Source organism: Pomacea canaliculata, linkage group LG4, assembly GCF_003073045.1.
Source record: "Pomacea canaliculata isolate SZHN2017 linkage group LG4, ASM307304v1, whole genome shotgun sequence".
NCBI lineage: Eukaryota > Metazoa > Mollusca > Gastropoda > Architaenioglossa > Ampullariidae > Pomacea > Pomacea canaliculata.
In genome coordinates, this window is record NC_037593.1 from 27,298,168 (window position 1) to 27,323,159 (window position 24,992).

A 24,992-nucleotide genomic window follows, 5' to 3' on the forward strand; every position below is an offset into this window, starting at 1 on the left:
TGAGAAACTGGGATGGTTCTAGAGGGCCGGACTAATATAGTTAACTCAGTTTTACCCAATACTGTATATATATATAGTATATTTACTGGTGGGCGGCCAGCGGGCGGGCCGGTCAGAGACAGGAGGCGGGCCGGCGTTTGCCCAGGTCTGTACTAGCATATTAGCTAACTGCTGTATCTTAGCCATCTAGTTAGCACCTAGCAATGTAGTGCACCGGGCCCCATCCTCCCGAAGACTTTTTCAATTTTTTAGCATTATGTACTCATCAGCAAAGAGTTTGTCAACTTTTACAAGATTTTACTTTCTGAAGGTTCTCAATTTACTAGAAAGTAGAATGAATAACTATAATGGCGATGTTTGAATAATACCTCATTCAGACAGATGCCTGCCCTCTGTTAACAGGATCTGTCCACTGCGCATTCTTACATTGACTTTGTATTTCAGTCTTCCTCCCTAGCTCTGGGCAACTTCCATAAATGTGGTCTTAAAAATATAGTAATGTAGCAGTAATTATATCTAACTTTTTTAATTAATCTTTTTTGAAACAGGTTTAACTTCTCAAGCACCAGCTTGTAATATTTCTGAGTACCTTTATCAGTCAGGCAGTCAAATCAACATGTGCAGAATTTTATTTACAGCTATACCAGTCAGGTTTAAAAAAGTATGCATGACTAGAGTAGGATCAGTCATTTAAGATTCTGTGATTTTTCCACCTTCATGGCAGCTGGCACCATGTTTGCCGACCAACTGTTGGATGGTGTATGGTACCATGAATTATAGCATCAAATAAGCAGAATGTGTTCAAGTTGTTCACACAGCGTGCAAAGAGTGTCTGCAAAAGTCAGCTTTTTTTCTCAGTTTTTCTTGTCTTCTGTAACACCCAACAGAAACTTCTAGTCCATCATAGAATGTTGCAATTTATGTTGTGAATTTTAGGGTTCAAGATCTACCTGTGGTCTGAGCTGTCACATTCATATGTACAGGATGTTTAGGCTTTCTCTCTCACACACGCAGCTATTTCCCCATATTTTTTCTGGAATCTCCTATATTATTACTTTGAGTGACGTGGCAAAAGGTTGTCCACCATTTAGCGCACTACATACCTGTGCTACAAAAGCGTCCATTCCTCCTACTAGGATGTCTACTCATTCATAACTGGGAGAGTAATCAAAAATGTCATTTCACAACTTGCTTAGGTGAACCTCGTAAAAACTTCAAGACATCATCATACCAGCTGTGTATCAATTTACCACTCATTTATTAAAACAAATCCCTTGCAAGGAAAAAGAGACATCTTTCTGTCAATCCATATGGTCATAAAGCCACACTGAGCAAAACTCAGTCCATAGCAGCACTGTACAATTAGCTTATGGATCAGAAATGGTCAATAAATGAATCAATACATACAACATAAGAAAGCTAAAGCCATTATATTATCAATACCTAGTTAATGTTTTCAGAATCCAATAAGGATATTTTTTTAACTAGTTCAAAATACAAAGACAATAACCCTGGAATGCACTAAATTACCAATTTTCAAAAATTCTAAAAAAAAAGAGAGCTATGAGAGACGGATGGACAAAACACACTTAAATTTTGAAATGTGCAAAAATACATCAATCTTACCAATCCTTCCTGAAAATGCACATTTTTGTAAATCCAAAAGGAATGAGGTATGTTCCATGGAATTTTAATATTTCTGACATGCAGGGTCACACAAACCGAGTCTATTTCTGCAGTCAGTAGACTTAAATGGTCACACATCGAGTCATATTGAATGAACACTACTCAGTGATGAAAACTAATTATTGCATCAAATAAGTATCATCGGCCTCTGCAGTTTGGCGCGTCAGCTTTGAACTGCTAGCCATTGTTATACTTATGAAGAAAGTTGTGATAGGAAACTTCCTGTCAAAGTCACTTTTAAATGGAGATAGCTGTGTTTGGAAATGCGTCAGTAGCTTAACTGTTTTTCCCTGTTTCATATCCCATAATATTTGTGTTAAAGAACAAACCCACATGTATGTACTATGTGTCTAAGGTGCAGTCACAGTCTAGGTCATATATGCAAAAAGAGTTTAAGCAAGTTAAAAAAAATCATTTTCATGATGGACAAAAAGGAACTGAATAAAAAAAGCAATGCATATGGTATAAGCATACATAAAACACAGCCATGACCCTTCCATGGAATAATGCTTCTACAAAAACTATAAATTATGTCTTGTAACCTTTACTTAGACGAATAGAAATAAAAAAACAAAACACTTGTGGTAAACACATTTGCACTTTAAATTGACAAAGCACAGCACATTTTAAAATTCGTTCTGCATTTTTTCTTGATATTTATATTTTCAATTCTGCACAAATGAAACATGATCAAATATTTGTAAATATGCCAAGGCATAGTTTATGGCCTGATAATACTGTGTTTTGTGTTATTTGGGTATGCTCTGGATAAGAGCACAATGATAAGAAAATGATAGCTCCCTCTTGGTCCAGTTACAGTAACATCCAGTAATAACAAAAATAAAAAATATCTCTTGTTTCTCAGCACATAAATCCAGACCCAGTATTCCCAACTTTTGTCAAGTTTCAATGAGCATTTTTTTTTTGAGGTATGAGCTCTCAGCTGCTTGTTGTCTGATCAAGGGTTCATGTTCATGACAACTGGAATGCATTCTGGGACACAAGCTGCTGGTCATCTGCATGGCATTAAATTCAGGTTTTCACTTTTTTTCTTTCTAAACCATTATTTTAAATGAAGCGCATGCATATTAACCTACAAATAATTTCACTATCTGGACTACGACTATCTGAAAATGACTAAACATAACAAAAAAGAGAAGATAACCTTTTGGAGGACTTTAAAAGCTGCAAATTTATAAGGAACTATGTGTACAGCTTTCGCATTAAGAGTACAAACGGGGATAACAGAAATATTTAAAATAATTCTACTTTTGTTGCTCCATGTACTGGCATCAAGAGTACAACCAACAGCCTGTGCTGTCTACGAACAATTTGAATAATCATTTATATTGCGAGATTCAAAGAAAAGTGCAAACAACCATGAATGAAAATGAGTTATAGTTGTTTAAAACTGACATAAAGACACAAAAACTATTGAACCAATAAAAAAAACAGATTTTGCTTCTCACTGAACCCTTCCCTCTTTAACACCACAACCATACCCTAGGAGCAACACTAACATCCAATGAACTACAACCTAGTATTTGCAAATAATCTTGTTTTTTAATATAACAGATATTTACTGAAAACACCATGTTAGTTATTTCTGCCAAGATCACACCAACTCAAAAGTGCTGTGAGACAAACTCATCTACATGTCACACCATTTCTACTAGCTCTAAATGCTCTTCCTTGAAAAATACCCAAGCTCATGCTCTTCGCTAAGCACCCTTTTTAAAACATTTAATTAGACTATGTGTGAATATTAATGCAAAACATGTTTTTCTACACAACTCATACTTAACACATCATATTACCTAAGGTAACAGGCCCTAAAGTCTACAAAAATAATAATTCTCAGTTTGCATGCATTCATATTGTTATCCTACAGTATCACAGCACTTGTTATATTTTTGTCAAAACTCAAAAGGAAAGGAACTGACTCAACAAAACACAATTAGGAACTTGTTTCTGACATGCTTGAGGACATGCAATAGGCTGGTTGCATGCAGCAAGTGACTGCTACTCTTACTTCACACTCATGAACATGTCTGCTGCCACACACATCTCACACATTTTTTAACCCAAATGTTGTATGTGCATGCTGCAAAGCAACAGATATGTTTCATCATAGAGTATGATGCAGTGTGTGCTTCTAGTGGAGCACACACACACACACTGCAAAGAAAGAGTCATTGTTAGTCAAACTGGTGAGAACAACTGAAGGCTAATGAATAAAGTCAACGAGGAAGTTTTACCAACATCTCTCAATGAAGTAGAAGTCCCATTTTATAACGTCTCTCTCCTGATGAACAAAAGAGAATGTGTTGGATTGTTAAGCTATTTAAACAAAAAAGTTAACAAAATGAAACAGTCATCAACTTTCATCACATTTTGGTTCAGAAATATTTGTTTAATCAGAACCTTCTCTTTATTCTCATGCAACTTATAATCCGATTAAAAATGTGTGTAATGATATATTAAGTACTTTTTTGGCAATGTAATAAAATTTGGATAGGGGAAAGACGAGATGTGATTAGACTGCACAAATACAAAAGGCTGAGCCTTGCAGCACACGAATACAGATGCTAATGTAACTGCCACTATCAAAATGAACAACAGGATTTTTAAACACCATATATGAGTGGCCCACACAAACTATTTTGTCTCTGTTTGGGAGTTGCCCTACATTAAAGTTTTATATACGAAAAAAAAACATCAAACTATTAACAACTCTTAATAGTTCACTGTTACCCATTAAAAGTTTCAAGTTTTCTCAGTTCTTCAGCCTTGAAGTGTGATAAATAAGAATGCACAAATTTAAGGTTACAGATTGTAAAGGTTTATGTCAGAAATCTATTTTTAATTTTGTTTCTAAGATATTTTGTTGATTAAAATAAAAATTTACAATTTTTTAATTCAGTAATGGCAGAAGGTTAATTTTTAAAAAGGCTAACTTTCACAACCATATCATGCTATAAAAATTATGTAGCTATTGCACCTATAAAAAATGTAATCTGATACAAGAATATCAACATATATATATATTTTTATATTAAACAGCCATGTAAAATTTGTGATTTGCCTTAATCATCAACTTCACCCATTCAATTCTTATCTGAACACTTTTCTGTTTTCCTTTTCATCCAAGTCAAAAATCAGACAGTTGTAGCTCTTTGTTGAAGGAGTAAGAAAGTGGAAGAAAGAATACTAATCAACATGATTCACAAGAACTTAAAAAAAAATGTTGTCACCCATCAGAAAAGCTTACTGGCCAAGTGTCACCAACAAATACAAACACCTTTATATTATTGCGCTTATGGCCAACACCTTCTGTCTATTAATCAATATCATTTGCAGTCAAGCAAGCAGCCATTACTGACAAAAATGTTATGGCAAGAAGTAAAATATAAAAAACTTGAAGCAATAAAATTTGTAAAGGCTAGTCCAAAATATCCAAAAAGATCATATTTGTGATCAAATCATCAGCTGATTTACTAGCAGCTGAAAATAGCGATTGGGTTTTTTCCATAAACATACACATCTATGAATCCCACATTAATAAGACCTTTCAAAAAAATGTTTGTACCTAAAAACACTATTAAGATCTTGACATCTATCTCCATCTTAATGATTTGTGGAATAGAGGATAGTGAAAAATGTTCTGTAACTCAATCCTGACATGCTCCTATTTCAGTAGGAACTGGGTATTTACTGCTGAACACTCGCTGGATCTAGCTACTTTGAGAAAATTTTGCTCGAAAACTATTGTTCCAGGGAAAGTATATATTCAAATTGGAATAATTTCTCTACACACTTATATACCTTGAAATGCATTTTTTAATTATGTCATTCAGTCAATAACAACTGTTAATACTCAAACTTTATACATATCTAGGACGTTACTTTTTCTCTAAAAAGGTGATCAATTATTGGAGTAATTTGTAAGGTTACAGCATTTGACATTGAACACATCAAGTGTAAAAATTAACATGTTCTTCTCTCACAAAATTTGACATGGCTTCCTGCCTTTCCTTAAAATTATCAAGGGTTTGACCCAGTCAATGACCCCAAATACATATAATGCATATAATATACAAAATTAAGCATAATAAAGATAAAAATGTGTAATGTAAAGTGCATCTCCCAATTTTCCAAATATAAAGAGTTAACTAGCCTTTCACTTCTCTCTTAGTCACTCCACACAGACCCCCGATAATTGTATCAAGAAATAATCAATATGGCTGTTAAATGCAAGTCAAGGGAAAACAAATAGGTGAGATTTTGGGGGTAGGGGTGGGAGGGGGGAATATTACGTTTTCCAGATCTTGTTGAAGACGTGCATAAAGTTGTCGTAGATCATGAATGTAATTGCAACATCCAATGTCACTCGACTCAACCTTGGAATAGTTCCTTTGTAAAACCTGTATGCAGACAAAATATATATATATTGGCTTCCATGCATAAATGTGTGTAAAGCATGCATACAATCTCTCTTCCACGTCTTCACAAGTTTGTAAGTCTGCACTCGCCACAAAGCCTGACATAGTGACAAAACTGCATGTGCACAAGATTAACACATTAGAAATTTTATACATTATCTAAACTCTAGCTTCATGACTTGGTTGCATTGTTGTGAACATTTTTATCTTAAGCACATCAAAATTCTCAACTTTAGCTAACCTTTATTCACTTCCTCTGATATACCTATAAACAAAATTCACAATCATCTACAATATTTTGCACTCAGCTCCCAGTGGATACGCAACGTTTCTTTAAAAAATCTTTTATCAATTTTAGGTATTTTACAATTACAATTTACAAGCTGGGAATAAGGATTGACACAAGCAAAGCAGGGGAGACCACTTACGCTCGCAGTCCTTCATGGCGAAAAATTTTTATGGCACAGTCTAAAGTGTTCTTGTACTTGTGAGCATCCAAACCCTGGAATGAGGTTAAGATAAATCCATTTTTACCGATTCTGGAAATAATGTACTTCTAAAACATCTAATAAAGTTGTCATACAGATCAGTGTTTTCTTAAATCTCTTTTCTCATAACATCTCCATTCATTGCAGTTATTTCCCCTCAGTCTTTTTGTAAGAAACGCTAATGATCCCTGTTGGCAAATATAACTGAATAAAAACTCTTGCATCCATTTGGTGAAAACAAAAAGGGGGCGGGGAGGAAATAGAATGAATTCTTGTTAGCAGTAAATAGCTAACTTTCTAAAGCACACACGCACACAAACAAAGCTATTTCACCTGTAATCTTGTTTTGATGACATCAACTGGTGTATTACCAAACACAGATGCTGCCCCAGCCACAGCACCAAATAACCCTGTGATCAATGTCGGGACTCTCATATTTTTGTCATCACCTCTGTACCAGTCCTTCATGGTCTCCATGACAAAAAAGCGAATGGCTTGGTTACTTCCCTGCTTAATAATGGTAGGTGTCAGACCCTGGTAAACACCACGAATCCCTGTGCACATATGCAGCATTTCCATGTTTACATATGCTTATGGTTATTCATGACAAATCGGCGAAAGATCATAAAGCGTAGAGTATCACAATATTCTTTTAAAAGGCTATTTTGCAAGCAGCCACGATAATTTTTAAAAATCATGGCAATTGGTTCAAATATTATCTTTAAATTATGTCTAGGTATGTCTGAGTTAAACACCTGGACAGGCGAGAGTTGTCGTGGAGAAAGGGCTAATATTTAAAATACTATCAACAGACATATTATTTCCTAGTAATATGTAAACGAGACTTGTTGGGACTGTTTATACACATGAATGATTTGTATTACCATGCTCTTTAACTATTTGTGAGACGCCATGAAAGAAGCCACGGTAATGTGGACGTGCTGATGTCTGGTCATTGATAAACTTGACTTTGATTGTCTCCATTGGTGTCACAGCTAAAATGGCCTCACAAACTCCAGCACCTATGGCACACAAATCATCAGTACTTTACACTAAAAAAAAAAAAAAATCTTTGCATCAAAACAAAGAGCATGTAAATAACTAAAATGTAAAGACACACATGCACGCCATGTGTACATATTTCCTTTTTGGTACATACTGGCTCTGAGACACACACTATTGTTGACTCTGAAGCACAGAGGATTACATTATTGCAAAAGTTTGCATGCCCATTCTCAGATGTTAGTGCCTAACCATGTTGTTACTGTGACATAAGGCAAGTGTTGGCCTTATTCCCAAAATGAACAATACGTAAAAGGTTTAGTTCCGGTTAAGAGATTCAAATATACTTGGGCGGGAGCCGACATGAAGCTGTCTCTTGTGTGTTTTCTAACTGGACAGTTTAATGAGTGCCACCTCTAATACCCACAAACCAATAACACAACATGGTGTCAGAAGTGAGCAGCAAAGTGCTAGCTGTGTGATTTCTCCAGAAAACTTTCAGGTGGCACGTTTTTCTCATTTTGAAATATTGCGTCGTACGTTCGCAAAGTGACATTTCGCGCAAGATGGCGGAGACACATCAGAGACAACACTTCACTGCAAACGTTCCGATTCCCTCAAAGCTGATTTGTCTTCTAACATTGAAGTAAATTGGAAAAAATTTATTCGTCAGTGCAGAACTATGAGGTAGCTACGCGCCTTGATAAAGAAGATTCAGCTTATCGTTGTGCAGTTCTATTAGCTTGCATTGGTGAGGACGCACAAGAAATCTATGAAGGATTATCCTTTGCAGAAGGGGAGAACGACAAAGATATTGAGGACTGTCATCGACAAGTTCAACGACTTTTGTTTGGGTAGCACACATGAAGTGTATGAGAGCTACAAGTTTCATAGCCGAAACCAAAACAAGGATGAGTCAGTTGATACTACGTCGCAGCTTTACGCAAGTTAGCAAAATCATGTGATTTCAAAGATGTTGACCGCATGATTCGTGACAGACTTGTGATCGGTGTTCAAGATGACACTATGCGTGAAAAATTGTTGCAGAAGAAAACACTCAAGCTTCCAGAAGCAATAGAAATTTGCAGAGCTCATGAGACGTCCAAGACTCAAGCACACTCGATGTTGGCAAGCAACAGCGAGAGTACAGTTGAGAAAACCATCAACAAGATTCAGAAAGGTCAGCGAAAAATTCGTTGCGGTACGAAGCCAGGCCTTCGGGAAAAACCAGAGACTAAGCCATGCTCTCGATGCGGAAAAGGTTCCCACAACAGAGATGGTTGTCCTGCAAAGAACGCTAAATGCAGAAAATGTTCCAAGATTGGTCACTACGCTGCAGTCTGTCGCTCTTCAGGTTCTCCTACGATTCACACAGTGGAAGAGGAAGAAGAAGACGAAGAAGCTTACATGGGTATGATTGTGGGCAGTGTGACAACAGATCCTTGGAAAGTCAGTCTCCTGATGGAAGACACAGAGAATGTATTTAAGCTTGACACCGGAGCTGATGTTACCGTCGTACCTCAGACCGCAGTTCCAGCAGCCAAGCGACCACTGCAGAAAGTGCGCAAGAAACTGTATGGTCCAGGTCGTGTTGAGATAGCTGTGGAAGGCATGTTCAAGGCAAAACTGACATACAAGAATGTCTCTACACTGCAAGATGTGTATGTCGTAAAAACACTGAAGAACCATTGCTAGGTCGACCAGCCATTACAGCGTTGAAGTTGATTGAGAGAATCAACACAGTTATAGAGGACCACGAAAAACAGTACAAGGAAGAATTCCCAAAACTCTTCAGAGGACTAGGAAGTCTACAAGATCCTTACAAGATTCGTCTGAAAGAACAAGCTGTTCCATATGCAGTAGCAGCTCCAAGACGCTTACCTTTGCCCTTGAAACAGAAAGTCAAGGCAGAATTGGATCAACTTGAAGAACAGGGAGTGATTCGCACAGTCACCAAGCCCAGTGATTGGTGCGCCCCAATAGTAGTGGTGCCCAAGAGCGACGAGAGAGTCAGAATCTGCGTCGATCTGAGCAAACTAAATGAAGCAGTTCGCAGAGAGAACTACCCGTTACCGTCAACAGATGAACTGTTAGCCCAGCTGTCAGGAGCAAAAATGTTCACAAAGCTTGATTGCAAAAAGGGTTTCCATCAACTTCCACTGGATGAAGGAAGTCAGGAGTTAACAACCTTCATTACACCTTTTGGAAGGTACTGTTATACACGCTTACCCTTCGGGATAAGTTCAGGGCCAGAAGTATTTCAACGACGAATGTCTCAACTTCTGGCGAACCATGAAAATGTGATTTGTGACATTGACGACCTGCTCATTTTCGGTAAGAACAAGCAAGAACATGATCGTTACTTGAAGAAAGTGATGTCGACGCTTCAAGAAGCGGGCATTACCCTGAACGATGAGAAGTGCCAGTTTGCCAAAGAGAAGATATCCTTTCTCGGGCACATCATCTCGAAAGATGGGATCGCCATCGACCCAGAGAAACTGTCTGCTGTGAAGAATTTTCCCAAGCCAGAGAACATTTCTGATCTCAGAAGATTGTTAGGAATGGTTAACCACGTTGCGAAGTTTGCAGGCCCTAACCTCGCAAACGACAGCAAACCGCTACGTGACCTGCTCAAGAAAAACATAGAGTGGTGTTGGGACACTGCTCAAGAAACCTCGTTTGAGAAGATTAAGAAACAGCTGACTGAAGCTCCAGTGTTGGCACACTATGGTACTGACAAAACGACCGTCGTCTCAAACAGATGCTTCATCTTTCGGTCTCGGTGCAGTATTACTTCAGAAACAGTCAGATGGTCACCTCAAGCCAGTTTTCTACGCATCAAGAAGTATGACGGAAACTGAGCGCAGGTACGCACAAGTTGAGCGTGAAGCACTCGCAGTGACTTGGGCGTGTGAAAAGTTCTGTGACTACATCACAGGACTTCGTGATCTGACAATCGAAACTGACCACAAGCCATTATTGCTCTACTGAAAACAAAGAACCTTGAAGATCTACCTCCGAGAATTCAGAGATTCCGGATGCGCCTGATGAGGTTCAAGTACAACATTGTCTACACAAAAGGCAAGAATCTCGTGACTGCTGACACACTCTCACGAGCCCCAGCAAGAAACACTCCGACAGATGAGAGAAGTGAAGAAGAAGAGATCTTCATCAAGCAAGTGATTCAGAGCTTGCCAGCCAGTGAAAAACGCATCGAAGAAATCAAGAACGAGACTGCAAGAGATACTGTTTGTAAGACAGTGCTGTATTATCTCCACAATGGATGGCACGTTCTAGTCCAGAACATGAAGAACTGAAAGCGTTTTGGACAGTACGTTCAGAAGTCACAGAACATGATGGACTTCTTCTCTACAGATCAAGACTGATCATCCCTGAAGTACTGAGAACAGACATTCTCCACAGACTTCAATTGGACATCAAGGCATCGTAAAATGTCGTGCCTTGGCCAGAGAGAGCGTTTGGTGGCCAAAGCTTTCTCAGCAGATAGAGTCCATGGTACAGAAGTGCACAATTTGCATCAAGGAGAGGCCAATTCCCCTGAGCCACTCATTCCCTCTGTCACACCAGCATTCCTTGGCAGAAAGTTGGCATGGACATCTTTGAACTGAAAAAAGAACAGTACTTACTGGTGGTGGACTATTATTCACGTTATATTGAGTTGGCACACTTGAAGAATACTTCGGCGGAAACAGTCCATCAACCATGTTAAGAGCATATTTTCCCGCCATGGAATTCCACAAATCGTCATCTCAGACAACGGCCCGCAGTTCTCCAGCAAGCAGTTTCCAAACGTTCGCTCAACAGTACGAGTTCACTCACACAACAAGCAGCCCGTACTATCCACAAGCGAATGGCGAAGCCGAACGCGCCGTTCAAACAGTGAAATCAATCCTGAAGAAGGCAGATGATCCTTATTTAGCGATTCTCACATATCGCGCTACGCCACTTCAGCAAGGTCTCAGTCCAGCAGAACTGTTGTTCGGGAGAAGACTACGCACCATGGTCCCCACAATACCATCTCAGTTTTCCGAGAAAAGGAAAAAGAAAGGAAGGACTTTCATAAGAAGGACGAGATGCAGAAGTTGAAACATAAACAGAACTTCGACAGAGCACACCGTGCCAGACAAGCCGCTGAGTTGGAACCAGGTCAGCCAGTTTGGGTGAAGCCAACCCAGACACCAGGGACAATCATCAAGTCTCTGCCCAACAGGTCATATGAGGTAGAGACTCCCTACGGTCGCCAACGACGCAACCGCCGTCTCTTGATTCCCAGAGATTCCAATCCCGAGAATCCCAGACCTATCCCAAAGACTCTGTCGTCCCTTATTCCAACAAACCCAAAGTCCGAAGAGGATCCCGACCCCTTGTCTGGTCTACACTCAGATGATCCAGACGTTACTGTTGACAATCCAGAGCCATGTCCAGGAGCCGCAGCCAGGAAGGTGCCAGCGTCCAAAGTCATCGCTCCTCCAGATCAGCCTGTCAAGACTACAAGAGTGGTCGCATCATCAAGATCCCACAGAGACTTGACTTGTAAATGATTGACTCGAATCAAACGCACATAGACTTGAATAGGAAATTCAAGAATATTAAAATTAATGTTAATTAAGTTATATTGAAACAATGTCCATTTTAAAGAAAGGGAGATGTGACATAAGGCAAGTGTTGGCCTTATTCCCAAAATGAACAATACGTAAAAGGTTTAGTTCCGGTTAAGAGATTCAAATATACTTGGGCGGGAGCCGACATGAAGCTGTCTCTTGTGTGTTTTCTAACTGGACAGTTTAATGAGTGCCACCTCTAATACCCACAAACCAATAACACAACAGTTACTAAACATTGCTCAGTGTCTCATGCTTCTCAGAAAATGTCAAAGGTGTGCAATGTCTTTTTACCCAGACCACATAGGAGACGTTTGTGTGGATCTAGTACACCATCAGGTCCAACAGATCGCTTCTTCAGCTCTTCAAAGGCTCCAAACCTTTAGTGGAAAAAAAACTTCTTTTAAGTATTTGATGTTCACACACATTCACAAACAGAAAAGTGCATGAATGGACATACACACACACTCTCTTAAGCTTACATCACAGAATACACCAGGCACAACAATTTTATGGCAATGTATAACACTTAGCATAAACTTGTCTTCAACTTTGAATAAGTAGCTGACTGAAAATGTTTAAGTATGCAGGTGTTTCCAACTCAGCAGTTTACTCTCTGATCCCTTCTCTTTTTCTCTTGAAGTGTCTGGCTAGGATTCTGTGTCATCACATGCTAACCTACCTAAAGAAAACCTCATAAAATTCCTTATCTGTAACGGTCGCTCACAGCATTTTCATCTTATATTGCTGCACTGAAAGTAGACTATACCCGGATCTTACAAAAAGGTGCAGGCAGTAAAATGATATTTCTACTCAACCTACTCTTAAACTACTTCATGTGAAGAATATGTCAAAGGAACAGATAAGCATGATGGCACATTAACATGAAACTAAACCTAAAGGTGATGCAATATTTAGAAAAATCTTTAAGATGCAGGTGCTAGCAGTTGCAATGATCATAATATTTGCTACTTGTTTTATTAAAACTAAGTCATGCAAAGAAATGGCTGTTACAGTATTAGTTCATGGGAACTGAGTTATCTAAGCATTTTTACTTTACTATTTCTTGACACAATCTAACAAACAGGAAATATAAAGGGTCCTTCTTACCTGACAGCCGATTTGGGTATTGAGCCATACAGCAGAACACTGAGCCCACGATATAAGCCTCTGACACCATGTTCATGTACTGTGACTTTGACACAGTCAATAGGTCCCTTGTAACGTTTCTGAGCACCTGATCGTTCGTCTAGCTGAAGCTGTGTTTTGACATACTCTGTAGGGAAAGTGATGCAGATCTCCAAGCCTCCAGTTATGCCACCTGCATGCAAACATGTGCACATACTTAAATTTGTTATACTCTTTATGTGTATAATATACATTTTTAAGTACCTGGTGTCCATTTATTTAAACACACAAACTCCAGATATTTTATAGTTTATCTTTATCACCAGGAAAACAGACTTTGTAACAAATTTGTTTACAAGTACAAATTATGTACAGCATATATGACAAACATTGTGTCTAAATTGTAAATGTGCAAAGTTTATGAAAAGTCATTTCAAAAACATTGATCTGTTTCTACTTCGGGCGATAAGGTGGCACAACAGATAGTGCCCATCACCAATACAGTGAAGGTTGGCTGTCCTGGGTTCAGCTGTCGTCTTAGGCACACTGTCCTTTTTCTACAAGTGACATCTGTTTACAGGGCTGGCTTGCCTTAGTTGCTGACTTGGCTTGAAACACCAATACCCCCCACACACACACACCCATTTCTACCTCATAAATGTGTCTTCGTCCAATCAATGTAGCATGATTAAATTCAAATTTTTTTCAAAGAAATTCCACCTGTGATGTTCCCAAGAAACCTTAAGACAAAATATTATAACCATTATAACCCATCCCCAGATTCTGTTCAGCTTTCTGAAATGGAAAAGACCTTCTAAAAGCTTTTGTCGTCACTTACACAGATCTTTATTCTGTGATAGGAAATGTTTAAAATTAAGCTCACACACTATCTTCATCCCATAGCCTGATCGTTAAAGCAGTAATTGGTGGGTGTGAAACTTATTACACATGGCCAACTCAATATGTGGCTGATGTAAATATATCTATTGAAAGGTGACATAGTTTGAAGTAACAAATTGAGGAAAAGTTAATGTACATAGCCTTGCTGTGAGCTTTTATCAGGGCTTCTGCTTACGCAAAAAATTGCGTACAGTACGCATTAAAATTTCGGAGGACCCCTTCAATTTTCGTTAATGGGGTCCCATTCAAATTTGGGTGAAGAACAGGGATCCCTTAAAAATCTGAAATCAGCGATGTAATTAAAGAATTTAGCCTTAGCAGAAGCCCTGTTTTATGTTAGTTAGGACAGCACTTTGGTTTGGAAGTGGTCTAATGTGGCACCGATATTTCTTAAGGGGTTAACTAAAGGGATATAATGTGTTAAGGGTATGCATCAGAAATTGTATTTATTGAAATTTTTAATAAAAGGTATAACATTTTCCTGCATGTCGAAAAACAACCAACGTAATATAATTTTTTTTTCTCCAGTGGATGGCAATTTGATGTTTAACGCCCTTGGGACAACTTGCCACACCATTAGATGAACTGAACTTCACACACACACATCAGCACGCTAGCCACACCGTCTGTGGACATCACCCAAACCCGGTGTGGGACGTCAGCTAAAGCTCATCAATGTTGGTTCAGCACCCTGAGAGACGGGACTGTGTGGTAGCAAGACTTAAATAATTAGCCGGCTAACCGACATAACACGACCACGGTTTCTTTCGTGTAAACAAGCAGTCCTGGTCATAACCGTGTAAATCTGTTTCAGTGTTTGGAAAAATAAAAGAAGGTACAGAGCATTATATTGCGTCGCAGAAATTGGTAAAACAATAATAACCTGAATCACCAACTCACGAAAATATGATAACGCTACCACTAGGCATGAGTGTACAAGTGTTTGTGTGTGAGAGAGAGAAAGCAAATTCTGATTCAGTTAGCCCGACTCTTTTTTCATTTTTTATCCAAATACCTGATTGTGAGTGATCAAGAAAAAATATATCCTGTTCAAGTCTTATTCACCTCCGCAAAGTTGCTGATACTATGGGTGAAGACCTACTGGACCAAGGCGACCAGCTACATCTGTTAATCTGAAGATTCTGCCGGTCTTCGTGCAACTGCGATATCAATTGTTTTTTTAACGGGTTGCTGACGTCTGTGCAAAAATGTTGGACGTTTCTTCGATTCAAACGACTCTCAGTAGGCTGCAGCTAGCGCCAGCAGCCGGGAGTGAAGTCCACCTGGCAAACATCTTAAAGGCGGTCGCTGACCTAGATACACTAAGCAAACAGCTGATGCACCGGCCTCCTGCAATTTTTAAAACTGAAAAAAAAAAAATTCTGCGTGGCTATTTTTTTAAATTGAGAGACGAGAAACGTATTCTTACGAGGTCATTTATATTATCTAGATTTTTTTTTTCTTTTTAATCCCAACTAAAGCAACTTTTAAAAAAAATTGCTATAGGCTTATTTTGGGCTTTGTAAACAGTTCATGAGGATCGTCAGCTGAGACAAGACAGCAGCGCCGGCAACCCTACGTAACTTTATTGTATTCTTGTGACGTCTTGCACCATCCTCTCCTCGGGTGCCATGTAACGAGGACGTGGGTGGCGGAAGTCCGTCTACACGCTGTAGGGTATCAACGCTAGGGAGGTCGCAACGATGACTTTAAAAAGAAACAAAAAAAAAAAAAAAACGTTTACTTGGTTCGCCAACCCTAGAATGGAAACTAAGCACAGAGGGTTTTGTAAAGGTAAGAACGTTAGCAAAAGATCATGTTACAAAAGCACAATTAAGGTGAGCCACGAGTGAAGATGCCAATCGTTGCAAAGAAAAAGGAACAGAAATGTCCTCCTGCATCACAACACACCCCAGCGATGTAATTAAAGAAAACGTACGGCTGAGGGGGAGAGGAGGCAGGGGTGTGGAAGACCCACTGCCGAAAGGTCAGAGTACACTAGCTGCGCTCTGTCGCACAATACCAGCCCCCAAAAATATTGTCTAGACACAAAGCAAAGGTCACAAAGTTGCGCTCTTGACGGACTATTTCACGACGATGGTGATGTTCGGACCAACTGAGCTCAAACATGTGATGTCCGCGCTTCTTTATACGACGGTCTTTCAGTCACAAACAGACGAAACCCTGGACGACTAGCAAAAGTCAGACATCGAGACTCACGGGAGGTTTAGAAAATAAGTTTTAAATCGACGGTCTCGTGCAAGTCAACTTGGATAAGTGTAGTCTGCACAGTCCACTTGCCTTTTCAAGACCTCACTCACCCAAACCAACGAACTTTGTCAACTCGACTAGGGCTGGCGGTGGAGCCACTCTGCTGATGTAAATCAACTGTTGCTAAGGATGTAATCATCTACATGTGTCGAGGTTGTCAACAATCATGCCCTCAATGCTCAGATTTGAGGAAGTCGGGTACTACGTACACCACCGGTTGGCAGGTCAGTGACCTGTAGAGTGTTCCGCTCCCATTATTTATGTGCAATCTGACCTTGATATTCCGACACCCTGATGAAGGAGCCGTGTTCAGTCCACGTTATGCTGAGCCACTTAATGGTTTCAGGGCATGAATGTTGCCGAGAACCAAAAGCCCCAGGAAATGCATGGAGACCATGTTTAATTTTCTGGGGTACCAAGACTTTGTGAAAAATAGATAATATCATCCGCTTCTGGGCACTTAAAACTTAATTGCCTTGGCTAAGTGACACAAATGGTGGGCAAACGTTTTAATAAAGTATTTGATGATGGGGAAAAATATTATGGGGTAATATTTTTGTTAATGAAAACAATGCATAGACAACTGTATTGATCTGTTGCCTCCTGTAAAGTCATACACTAATATGGTCTCCAAGCCAAAATGTAGCCCCAAGCATGCTGAATTAACATGTTCATACCTGCAGCAAACCCAGGGACCTTGAAACTGATTTAGCAAAACAAATTTCTGCAACACAGCCATCAGACTTTGGCCACCTAAACATCCACATTTAATTTAATTCTGGGCATTTAACATCATGTGCCAATGTCCTAGCACAGACAACCAATTTGTGTTGGTTAAGGTAATACTGAATGGTAAAGGGTATCTAGGATCACAACTGCTAACATCTTTAACTCAATCTTGACTTTATCTAAGAAATAAATTTCAAAGGAATGTGATGCAATAGAAAATGTATTCTGCTTTTGAATACAGCTGCTGGTACTTTAGAACAGTAACTCATTAGTAGAAAATGTCTAAAAATGGCTTATAAGCTGGTTAGCAATAAACAATAACAACCTTCTGAAATGGGCATTATAGTATGTCAGGACAGATACAAACATGCAATGTATAAAAAGAAAAGTACCAGGCGACATTTCAATGACCTAAAAATTAAGACCTGTTTATTAGGTAACAAAACCAGTTATGATAGACCTTTGCAACATAAAGACTACAACAGTGCTCTGTCCGGAATAACTCCTGACAATGCTAATACTCATCAAAGCTATACTTACACAAATGCCTTTCTCATAAAAGGCAAACAAAAAGGCTGCATTCATGATGTAACTCTCTCCAAACGTCAATAACACTATCAGTTCCACTCCTTGATAGCCGATATCTGCCTGACAGCAAAACTTTGCCCCATGACCAGGTCATCACCCTCTTCTCATAGGTATTGTAAGACACAGTTATGAAACATGAGATGTATCTGAGAGACTGAGACTTAATATATCAAGGTCTCTGCAGCATTATCACAGCATATCCATTGTACAGATTTACTGAATGCCAGTTGATTTTGATATTCATTTTATCCAACAAATGTAGAATGACAAAAAGAGCTTTCAGTTTTTGAAGTACATCAAAAAAAAAAAAATTCTGTAATTGAAATCACTTGCACCACACTCATCCTATCTAGACTCTGCTGTGTTTATCTCAGATACCACTCTCCTGCATGGAATTTTTACCACATAAGTAAACTCTCTTGTCATGGTGAAAAACTGGGAGCGTTTCTGTGTGACACATTCGCTTCACACTTTCTGACATCTGCCTATCCTACCTGCGACACTAATGACAAGTGTATTTATACATAATATTATGTCAATGCGTCATTCGCTTGACACAGACAACATGAGACGTCTGCAGCAACATGATCGTGCAGTCGGTTAAAACGAGAACTTGGGCACTACTCCAACTGATCCGCCAAAGTATGTGTATGTGTGAGAAAGAGAACCAGTAAACGTGCAATTATTTTGTTAATAATAATATTGTTTCCTCTACCTTCTATGAGACAAGAAAAACATTACGCTTTACACCGTCTGAATGCGAGCACACGTGCAACACCTACGCTGTTTACCACTGGCATTGGAAAATATCAGGGGTTGACATTTAATTCAAATAAAGCCAGCCACCCCTTTTCTTTTCCATGAACGATTTTTACAGATTCGGATCGGTTTTTTAAAAAGTGGAGCGAGAGTTATATAGCTGTGACAACAACAGACAGGCCCCCATCGAAACAAAGCACGCGCATCGCACGACGAACATCACCCCACCCGTCCCTGCCCTCGCCACTCTCGTACCACACAGAAGCAGACGATGCAAGTGCCCCAGCTTTACAAGCGAACCGGAAACACGCCATAAACAAACAGAAAGCTAACATTGTGATATTACTAGGATATACACGCGACCAAACATATTCAAACACAAAAATGTTCAGGGCAAAAAAGAATGCAGTGATTGTTATCGACTGCTCGCATGTTGATCTGTAATAATTTGTCGCTGCGCTGATAGTGTTCCTCCGCTATATATCTCCCTGTTAATAATAAACGTTAATAATTATCCTGAAAGTAACTATCACATCCCTGTTTAAACTTATGTAATCTATTACACGCTTCTTACCCTGGCTGTCTATTAATTTAATATTTATCACTGGGGCTGAAAAGTGAGTAAACATTGGCTGCGGAAGGTCATATGCCAAGTGAGTGATACGTCACTGCGCGGTCTAAAAATAAAATGTCGTCTGCTTCTACAACCACAGCGACTTACCGGCAAGGATTCCTTTCAGCGTCTTCGAGCTTGGCAATGTCCTGGCGTGGAAGCGGCCATGCTGTGTGCACCAGGTCGCAAAAAGGGGGAAGAAAACGATTCTCTGCCACGATCCATGGCTGTGGAAAAAAACAAGACACGTTTGGCGTCTGTAGCACAGAACTTTCACCCGTCGACAGCCGAATCGATTATACAGTGATGCCGCCTTCTACACGTGGTAAGTAGACTGAACCACTCCGTGTCGAAGTTCAACCGGACGCCTCGGGTTCTACCAATCAAAGCAACGGAGACTGTCGACCAATAGAAAATGCTATTTTAAATTGCATCCACAACTACCGTTGCCAGGTGTTCCATTGTAAACAACGTGGAGTTGACAGTCTTCAATCATTATTTCCAACAAGAACTGTGAGAGTAAACCAGAAAATAAGGTGTGTACCGCAAATTGTACGTATGTAAAAATGCTTTTCAATGGTTTCTGTCTTTCTTCGCTTGATTCATTCCTTGAGCTGAAGTTTTATCGCCGCCCTATATAACTGATCAACATCTGTTGGTCATTCAGACACCAGTTGACTACTGGACCAGCTTGTTAAGTTATCTCACGATTTTCAACTGCTAAATGAGTAATTGATGTCCTCAGTTTGCAGGTTTATAAACCTACCCTTCATTTCATTAAAACCTTCACTGTTTATTGGGTATATTTTCCTTTCACTAAAGTGTTTCTTTCCCAAGGTACTAAAGGTTTTACAACATTAATAATAATTTATATTTTCAGTCATGGCTAAGCTGGTTCGTCCCCCTCCTCGTTTTAACCACGAAGAGTGGACTCGATCAAACCTCACTAAATATGCAAACGCCGATGTTGAGCGACAGTCAGCAGAACGACTGGTGGAGGAATCCAAGCGCCTTTCAGATGAAACTCAAAAGCGTTCAGAGAGGTCACAAGCTGATGTGCACAAAAAGCTGCGTATGTTGTCAACATTTTGATGGGAACTTAAGAAAATATTTTCCGTTCCCGAAATCACATTAATAATCATAATCAAGCATACTGTTCTAGGCATTCCTCAGTTTTTCATTTTCGTTCGTGTTTGCCTTGGTGCTGTCCATTTGCTGCTACATAGGTTGTTTTGTTTTTTTTTTGTTTTTTTTTTTTTTAGTGCAAAACTGTTGGTTTTTATATTCTTTCAAGTACAGTGTATTGAGCTTAGCTCCACATAGGAAATCCGTAAAAACTTGAGATACATGCATGCAAACATCTCAATGCACAAACAGAGGTCAACAACAGGTTCGTACATGGAAAGCTTTGAGTTGTAAAGGCTTCCGCCAATTAGAGAGCTGGAACCATATGTTATTAGGCATATCTGTATTAAAATGTAATATAAGACATACGAAATTTACCTATTTCTGCTGGATGATATTTTAGAGTATTTTTCTTAATTTGAAATTGATGGCAAGAATGGGAAAGGTTTGTCCAGACTTTGGAAATTAGTATTTCCCACTGTATTAGTCATTATAAAAAAATTACTCTATTAGACCTATAACTCCAACTCTTGACAGATTTTGTGCAGAATGCATTCATTGAAAGATCAAGATTTGCTTACTTGCTTTTTTTAATAAAACACTACAAGCATGGTTTGGAACATACATTAGAAGATAAAGTATTTTGTAATAGTCCTACAATACACACTGAGAATAAGTTAGAATGAGTATTAATTGTAGCCTCAGTGTGCTGTGAAGATTTTTAATAGGGTAGTAGATTAAGGTACTCCAAAAAGAGTTTAGTAGAAAAGATAAGAGTATAACACACTTGCATTTTTTAATCACAGAGCAACGTCTAGATGACATCAGATATTGGAAGAAAGAACTGGACGACAAATTAGATAGGCTTGTAACAGAGATTGATAGTCTGATTGCATATAAAACACGTGTTGAGAAAGCTCTTCAAGCAAGTGAAGAACCACTGCACATTGCAAAACAGTGTTTAGCCAACAGGTAAGAAACTTAATGAATATTTTGGATAGTTTGAAAGTATTACTATAGACAATTGCTAAGAATTAAAAAAAAACTATTAAATCAATTCTACATGGTATTAGTTAAATGTATACTTTTACTCTTAATTTCATTCTTTTAATTTTCATTCCTGTTTATTCTTTAACCTGTGGCTTAGTGGCTAAATGTGTTTTTTTATCAAAGCATGTTATCATTAGCCAGTGTTTTTAACACTATTTTTTTAATTATTGTTGGGCAGCACAGTGTGGCTTTCTTTGTTGTGAAGCTTCAAAGTAAAAACACTGTATTATTGTTATTTTTTATTATTATTAAATCTAATGCAGCTTTGAGTCCACAAGTTCATGGAAATGTTTCCATTATATTGTTGGTTGGTAGAGTCTTTGGGCTATTATCATGTGGATGTGTGAATGGGGGATAAAGGTAGTGGGTAGTGAGATACAAAAGAAAGAGACTGCATATTATAAAACTTATAAACTCATGCAAACAACTGAAAGAAAAATATGTGCTTGCCTGGAAATGGTTTCTTATAGAATGTTTTCATCAGAAAATAAAAAAAACACCAGCCTAAATACTCATTCATTATATGACTAAAATTCTAAAAACTATCATGTTATCATAGACTGAAATAGCTTTACTTATCAACAGGGAAAGGAGAACATCCATAGACCTAGTGCATGATGATGTGCAGAAGGAGTTGTTGAAAGAAGTGGAGACCCTTGAAGGTGTGCAGGCTCTTCTGCAGCGTACCTTGGATGAAGCCACAGAGCAACTTAGGTATTCAAGTACTGACACTGACAGGCTTATTTCAGAACTTATTTCATAGTCTCTGGGTTATGCATGAAAAGGCCTACCTTGTACAGCTTTTTAACTTTATTGTTGTATTTGAGTAGAAAATCTAGATTTTACTGCTTGCACTAAAACATTTTTGCAGAAAAATTATTCAGATACTGAAAATGATGAGCGAAAAGAAGGGTATTTCACAAGGAAAATCACAACAAAAGAGAAAAAAGAAGAAAAAAAAAGGAAAAAGCTAAAAAGAAGCAGTTAACACTCTCTTAGGTTACTGAGAGGGTTTTGAAAACTTATTTTAACACACATCTTTGGAAGTCATAGTTTATCTGAATTTCTAGATAACTTTTTTCCCACTAGAGAAACATAAAATGACATCAGAGTCAGCAAGAGGACAAAGTTTATTTCCAAATCTGTATGTTGTGTTTACATTTTTATATTTCTATGTATTAATAGTTTTGGTGGAAAGAAAATGGCTGCCATGTTTGAAAATTATTCCTGAGGTGATCACATCAAGAAGAATATTAACCCTCTTTAGCCCTCTGGAACATTAACTCTCTGCAGCTCAAGGGACAACTTTGTTTGGTTACATGTGCAGTGTTGTTTCGTTTTACATGAGTGACATTGTACATGTATGCATTTCACTAATTCACTAAAGTGTCCCTTCCCTAAATGACCCTGTCTCAAAACTTTCTCACTGTTTAAAACTAAGTGCTTGTGTTTTTGTGATGCAGATTAAACAGGAAGGCCAAGTATCTGATTGAAAAAGACCTCAAAGACAAGTTTCATGCTCAAGATATTGATGAATACTGTGAGCATCTTCGCAATAACTCAGCTGAAATTCATTACAAGGATGGAGCTGTTAAGATTGAAACCAAGTTAGTTTCAGTTTATGACACTTTCTAACAAACTGATAAAAAAAGGTAGAAATAGAGTTAAGATTAGTTCCTGGGTTAGGCTTAGGTTTTGGAATGGGTTAGGTTTTCGGAAGGGTGGACACATGAGTGTACGTCATTGTGTCCATAATCTAATGCGTCAATGCCTCATAAGCCATTCCAAAACTTCAGTGTTCAGACTAACCTTTCTCCACCTCACCTTGCATTAATCTTCTCCTTTTGGTGCTGAATTATTGTAGCTTTGCATAATTCTTTGTTTAATGTCTTTGAGTCAATATTTTTAAATTGGGTATTTGCTTTCATGTCTGTTTTCAATTGATTAAGCCTATTTTAAACCGAAGAATCGCGCTGTTAAAAAATTTATTTTTATTATTGTTTTCTCCAACTAAAACATAATTATCTAAACTAAACATTGCACTCGACAGTTCCACGTCGCCAGAGGAATGGAAGGATTTCTCCAATGCCAATATCGAGAATGCCGAGCGTGAACGTATGAACTCCACTAACCTACGCTCCGCCATTGATGGAATTCTGCAGCAGACGACCAACGACATACGTAAACAGACGGACGCCACCAACTTGGCTTTTGCCAAGCGAATCGCTGAGACCAAGGACACCAAAGGAAAGCTGGAAGACCATCTGAACAAGGTAGGTGCTGTTGATTGCCAGCGCCATCTCCATATGAAGTATAGCTTCCCTTGGACATGAACGATTGTGAGGGAGAAAAATGTTTCTGAGTTTAGAAGAGAGGAGGAGAAAATTTTACAATTAGAATTTAATGACACTCGCTTTTGTTCTTTTATACAGGTGCTTGCACAAATAATAGAAAACGAGGAGAATGTAGCCCGGTTACGGAAGGCCATCGCTGACAAGCAGCCTCCACTGATGCTGGCCGAGACTCGCCTGGACACGCGCAAAAACCGTCCCAACGTCGAGCTGTGTCGCGACCCGGTGCAATATCGTCTTATTGAGGAGGTGAGCTCACAGTCTGCGGAGACCGCTCCAAAACTGGTCGGGTGCCTGGCAGAGTGGGTAGAGGAGGAAGGCTGACAGTTTACAACGTGCATATGCTTCTTGCAAACTGGCTGCGTATTCTTATGAAGTGCTTTTTCCTGTTTGTTTTTTCTCAGGTGACAGAGCTAGAGTGTTCGATCGCTCAACTAAAGCAACGGTTGGCGGACACACTGGACTCACTGAAGGGCCTGGCCCGCAACCAGCTGAGTCTAGAAGACGACATCAAGGTGAAGACCAACACGCTCTTCATCGACGACGTGGAGTGTATGGGGATGCGCAAGAGCTTGAACATCCAGTACTTCTGAACAGCGCTGACAGAAGATACAAAATATAGAGCCGAACCAGGGTTAACATTATTATGGCCTGTCTAATAGAACTGCGTAAAAACAAAGAATGCTTCTTCATTAACTCTCAAATTAATTTGTGGGGAAAAACGCTACAAAAGCTGGAAATGGGATTTTGATACTCACAGTGACGGACATGAACAAAAGCTTTTTTTGTGTGAGCAGGTGTAAGATCCGAACTATTTGAGAGTGGTATTCAAGCAATTTAATCAGTTTTGTTTTCGTTACATACCTCTACTTTTATATCTGTTTATATCTATCAGAACTTGCAGTCATCGTCATTTGAGAAAGTGGGTACCTTTTTTTTTAATACGATTAAAAATTCTCACCCTCTTTTAGGACGCATTTTTACAATACCTTGGGGTAACGGATAATAGCGAAGTTGATGTGAAATTGCTTTTACTGCAAAATATTGTTCACTCATACTTTCAAAAGAATTAAAAGCTGCGGTGAACAACACGCCTAAACCTGTTCTTGTTGATTTTCTGCCTGCCTCCCTCCTTCTCCTACTCGACCTCAGCTTGCCGACATAATGACAACGGGACTTCGTTTCACCTGTCCTTGGTCGTTGCAGGTCTTTCAGTTTACATCTGTTGTAGTTCTCTT

The 24,992-nt window shown here is 38.9% G+C and overlaps 2 protein-coding genes across 3 annotated transcripts; one reads left to right on the forward strand and one right to left on the reverse strand.

The window, feature by feature from the left end:
• Positions 1-1,228: 1,228 nt before the first annotated feature.
• LOC112562496 (tricarboxylate transport protein, mitochondrial-like) lies at positions 1,229-19,690 on the reverse strand. The gene is made up of 9 exons (XM_025235776.1): positions 19,673-19,690; positions 19,337-19,544; positions 13,351-13,561; positions 12,535-12,620; positions 7,501-7,638; positions 6,950-7,170; positions 6,557-6,630; positions 6,003-6,110; positions 1,229-3,991 (listed from the first exon to the last, which is right to left on the reverse strand). The coding sequence occupies exons 1-9, from the start codon at positions 19,688-19,690 to the stop codon at positions 3,976-3,978; spliced, it is 1,080 nt and encodes a 359-aa protein (XP_025091561.1). The 3' UTR covers positions 1,229-3,975.
• LOC112561164 (tektin-1-like) lies at positions 19,544-24,848 on the forward strand. Of its 2 annotated transcripts, none has more exons than XM_025233466.1 (8): positions 19,544-19,784; positions 20,109-20,300; positions 21,160-21,325; positions 21,989-22,117; positions 22,867-23,010; positions 23,454-23,676; positions 23,836-24,003; positions 24,159-24,848. In XM_025233466.1, exons 2-8 carry the CDS (start codon positions 20,111-20,113, stop codon positions 24,345-24,347), a joined length of 1,209 nt encoding a protein of 402 aa, XP_025089251.1. In that variant the 5' UTR covers positions 19,544-19,784; positions 20,109-20,110; the 3' UTR covers positions 24,348-24,848. The 2 variants fall into 2 exon arrangements, with proteins under 2 accessions (XP_025089251.1, XP_025089250.1); XM_025233465.1 differs by having other exon boundaries at positions 19,544-19,764.
• The last annotated feature ends 144 nt before the right edge of the window (positions 24,849-24,992 follow it).